This window comes from Octodon degus, unplaced genomic scaffold, assembly GCF_000260255.1.
Source record: "Octodon degus isolate 3935 unplaced genomic scaffold, OctDeg1.0 scaffold00026, whole genome shotgun sequence".
Taxonomy (NCBI): Eukaryota; Metazoa; Chordata; class Mammalia; order Rodentia; family Octodontidae; genus Octodon; species Octodon degus.
Window position 1 is genome coordinate 5,256,199 of NW_004524602.1, and position 4,695 is coordinate 5,260,893.

General features: G+C 35.2%; 1 protein-coding gene across 4 annotated transcripts in view; it reads left to right on the forward strand.

The window, feature by feature from the left end:
* The window catches only part of Myo9a (myosin IXA), a 227,184-nt gene that overhangs the window by 25,470 nt on the left and 197,019 nt on the right, over positions 1–4,695 (forward strand). For all 4 annotated transcript variants that reach the window (XM_023712466.1, XM_023712464.1, XM_023712465.1 and 1 more), the window contains exon 3: positions 2,311–2,437. In XM_023712466.1, the coding sequence (XP_023568234.1) occupies positions 2,311–2,437 (127 nt within the window). The remainder of the gene's footprint in view (positions 1–2,310; positions 2,438–4,695) is intronic.

Here is a 4,695-nt window from a genome sequence, read left to right on the forward strand (position 1 = left end):
GTTGCCTCACTCACTCGCTGGACCTGCGCTCTCAAAAATCTTACTCTTTAAAGCATTACATATCCTGCCCTTTTTAAATGAAAAATATCCATAATCATGCTATTTCTGCCTTTTGTATTTTAAAATGTATGTCCCTTAGTATAATAATTATCTCTCTTTTTTTGGGTATTTTAGGGAAGGGTCTACAGGGTGTTCAGTGTCTCATTACTAGATTGGACTTGTAGTGATTCGCCTGTTTATAGCCTCCCAAGAGCTGGGATCACAGGTGTGCACCACTGCACCCAGTCTCAATACACCCAGGGGGCGGGGCTGGCCCGACAGGCCCTGGGATTGAAATCTCTGGCCTCGGTGCTTGTTTGCAGGTGCTTAAATCTGTTGAGCTATTTGGCTGGACCAATAATTATCTCCCAATGCAAGATTATAAGCCTTTTGAAAAGAGAGATTTGTATTCATACTTTTAAATCTTTTTAATACTGGTTTATAATGCATTAGATGAATTATATGGCATTCATTGTTGCTGGAGAATATGTAACATTTTTGTGTGTGAGAATATTAATTGGCTGATTATTGATCCTAAGATATGGAAAAAAATTAGTTATATAAGCTTAAGTTTAAAAAAGTTTGCCATAAATTGTGTCACTATAGTTTTAATAATGTTTCTGTTGATACTGAGTTTACTTTCTAATTCATACCAGAATACTTGTATGAAATTACTCCTTTTTAACTGACTTGTATTCTCTTTGAATCTTTTGATTCAAACATGGAAAAATTTTAAATTATTTGAAAAATTAGGCCTATGAATTAGATGATAATTCAAAATGTATCTTGCAGTATCTTGCTTTATTTTTTTTTTAATAATTTTTTTTGGTACAGGGTCTTGCTATGCAACAGGATCATCATAATGATCCTGCTGTCTCAGTCTCCCCAATGCTGCGATTATAGACATGTGCCACCATACCTGGTTTCAGTGCCCTGCATGACATGTTGTACTGGGGATTGAATCCCGGTCTTTGCGCTTGCCAGGCAGATGCTTAGACTGCCAAGCTATCTTCCCAACCCTCTTGCTTTATTTATTTATATATATATATATATATATATATATATATATATATATTTATTATTTTTTAAAAAATATTGAGGGTTGAACTCATAACCATGGGCTTGCAAGACAGGTGTATATGCCGCTGAGCTGTTCCTCCAGCCAATATTTCTTAATTTTAGGAAGATAATGTAGTTTAATTTCCATAATAAATCAGATTTATTTTATCCTAAGAAAATTGCTGGGCAGAGTATGAAGATGTGCTGAAAGAGGAGATTTGGAATGGTGTGTTCATCTGTGTTGAGTGCCTCTGAAATGGTCAGAGAAGTTAAAGCTGAGTCATGTTAGTGTGTAGCAGAGGCCAAGTGAGGCAATGAATAGAAATAATGAGGTGAAGATAATGAATTTAGTATTTCAGTAAGCTTAATTGTAGGGAGAAGGAAAACATGTTTAATATAACATGATTTATTTAACATGTTCTTGCTAGTTTCAACACCAGTGGTTTTGAGGTGCCTGGCAGCAAGATGAATGAATTGCGATGCTATCATGATCATGTTACGATGAGAGAAACACAGGAATATTTTGATAGAAAGTTCTCAGGTTCAGCTGATGAGAGATAGGAAATAAATGCAATAAGGTTCCTGTGTCAGCTGGAGCTGCTGGTGTGTAGTGTACCCATGGGGGGATTACTTCGTGTCTGAAGGCCTTGTGTCCCATGCTGAGGAGGGAAGTGTGCAAGGGAGGCCAAAGGAAGTATTTCACAGTAGCATCCTGGTGCTAGTAATACACTTACTGGCCTGAAACTGTGTTAAAAAATATTTGCCTACTATATCATTAATATGATATAGGAAAATATTTAAAATAGATGATTATAGAAGTCAACTAGGATATCTGATTAAAGTGCAGATTCTAAGGCCTTTTCTTTGGAGAGTCTGATTTAGGTTTTCTGAAATACATAATTCATGGAAAAGGCATTCTAGGCAAAAAAAAAATAGCATTTAAAAAAATGGAGTTGTTAAAAAGTAAGAAAATTTGGGCAATAGAATGTCATCCTCTTGAAACAGTGATGTTAATGGCAAATAATGAAGTAAGGTCAAGTATAGCACGTTTTGCAGTACCTGATACACAGTAAATAGTACATTTTAGTTATTCTTATATTTTTCTAAATATTATATACTGTAATAACTGGTTAGTTTACTTATTTTGGAATAAATTGAATTTTGAGACTACACATGTGCAAGAAGCTATAATTTGTGCTTTTATTTTCACAGGATTTTCTCTCTCCTCTCAGCAATATTGCATTTGGGTAATATCTGTTATAAAAAGAAGACATACCGGGATGACTCCATTGATATCTGTAATCCTGAAGTTCTACCTGTTGTCTCAGAATTGCTAGAAGTGAGTGATTATGCATATAGTTGTCATTTCGAATAATCAATGACGTCTTAGTTTTTCTTTCTACTGATAATGTTATTACATACAGTTTTTTAAAAGTGTTTTCAAAAGAGGAATTTCTTCTGAAATCTCTCCTACATTGTGTATGCCAGTACAAATCTTTAATTTGGGTTTTGTACCCTACCTCCCAGTTGTTATTACATTCATAATTCCTGATATAGTGGATAGGGTGACTATTTCCATTGTGGTGTGTGTAATGTTTTGGGCCTATGCTAGTTTTGTTTGCTCCATGTTTAAGATTTTTTTTTTTTTTCATAGTAAGATTATTTTACTTGAAGATGGGTGGGTGAAGAGAAAGCCTACTGCTTTTAAAAAATTTAAATTAGTATGTGTTTGCAATACATAGTGATACGTTCATCTAGTTTGGTACACATATGTGATACATCTTAATTATTTTTGACACCACTTCTAATGATGGGTTAAATATGACCAAAGGGTTCTCATCTCTCACCATAGTTAATCGTACATCAAAATCTTTGTTACTTTACTCTCTTGCTGCAGTGATGATTTGTCATGTTTTCGGGGCTAACTTACCGTGTTGCCATGTTTACCTCATCAGATGGGTTGTTGTTTCTTATAGGCCCTCTAACATGACAGATCAAGGAAAAATACACGTATAACCTGTGTGTAAATATGTATCTATAAATTTCTTTTTATTTGTTTGTTTTGTTTTTTTGAGACAGGGCCTCCCTCTAGTTCACATTGGCCTTGAACAAATGGTGAGCCTCCTGCCTCAGCCTCCCAAATGCTGGGATTACAGGAGTGTGCCACTACACCTGATCATAAATATTTCTGTATGTAATTATTTATACAAAAACATGAATTTGATGTTTCTATATTTTAAAAATTTATTGGTACATGTTTGCAGTACGTTCTTCATAGGGAGATGGAACATTTCCACAATACAACTTAATTTGTTTTAGTTTCTCTCTTATTCTCTATCCCTTTTTTTTTTTTTTTTTTTTTTGAGTCAGGGTCTTGCCATGTGCTTTAGGCTGGCCTTGAACTCACTATGTAGTTCAGGCTGGCCTTATACTCATAATGGATCCTTCTGCCTTCTTCCAAGTTCTAGAACTACAGGCATGCTCCACCATGCCCAATCACTCTCCCTCTCTAGATTCTTCTCCCATTTGCTGAAGATGTAGCTCTTTGGTTTCTGTTATCTATTCTTTATTTTGCTCTTTAAATTGTTTTTTGTTTTTTTTTTACCTTGGGTTTCTCACATAAAAAATCATTTAAGCTTATGTATCTAGTTTATTTCACTTAACATTATGGTCTTAAAGATACATCCATCTTCCTACAAATGACTCGAAGTTATAGAGTTCAATCCCTCGTACCGCAGAAAGAAAAAAAATGACAAGGTTATTCTTTATGGCAGAGTAATGTTCCATTGGAGACAAATACACATTTTCTTTATCTATTATCTGCATATGGACGTAGAGGTCAGTTCCAAGATTTAGCTGTTATGAGTGGTGCAGCTCTAAGCGCAGGTGTGATATATCACTGTGACATGATGCCTTTCAGGAAGATAGCTTGCAGGGGAATAGCTGGGTCAAATGGAATTTTTTTTTTTTTTTCGGTACCAGAGATCAAACTCAAGAGCTTGCACTTGCCTGCCAAGAAAGCACTTGTTCCACTGAGCTATCTCCCTGACCCTCAAATGGAAGTTTTATTTTCAGTTTTTTGATGGCTCTCCATCCATCATGGCTGTACTAGTTTTCATTCCCAACAATGTAGAAGTGTTCCTTTTTACTCCTGCAGCCTCACTAGTGTTTTCTTTCCATTCTTTTTTTGTAATTCCTATTTTCCCCCTTTCCTTCCTCCACTCCTTTCTGCCTTCCTTGATCTCCTTTCCATTTGAACATTTTCTCCTTACTTTCTTATATTGTCATCCATTTTGGTCCTTATTTACCCTTTGGGTTTTTCACAGAAGATAAACTGTGATATTTAAATGTATGTTCAGGGGCTAGGGAGATGGCTCAGTGGAATAAACGCTTCCCTGGTAAGTGCAAGGGCCTGAGTTCAATCCCCAGTTCTGCAAAAAAAAAAAAAAAAATCTTAAATGTATGTTCAATTTATTTCACTTAAGATTATGTTTTTTTTTTTCCATGATTTTATTGAGAAACAAATAGCATTGAGACAGTTTCAAACCAAATAGGTAGGACAGTTTCAATAATTAACACATTGCATACATTCTTCCT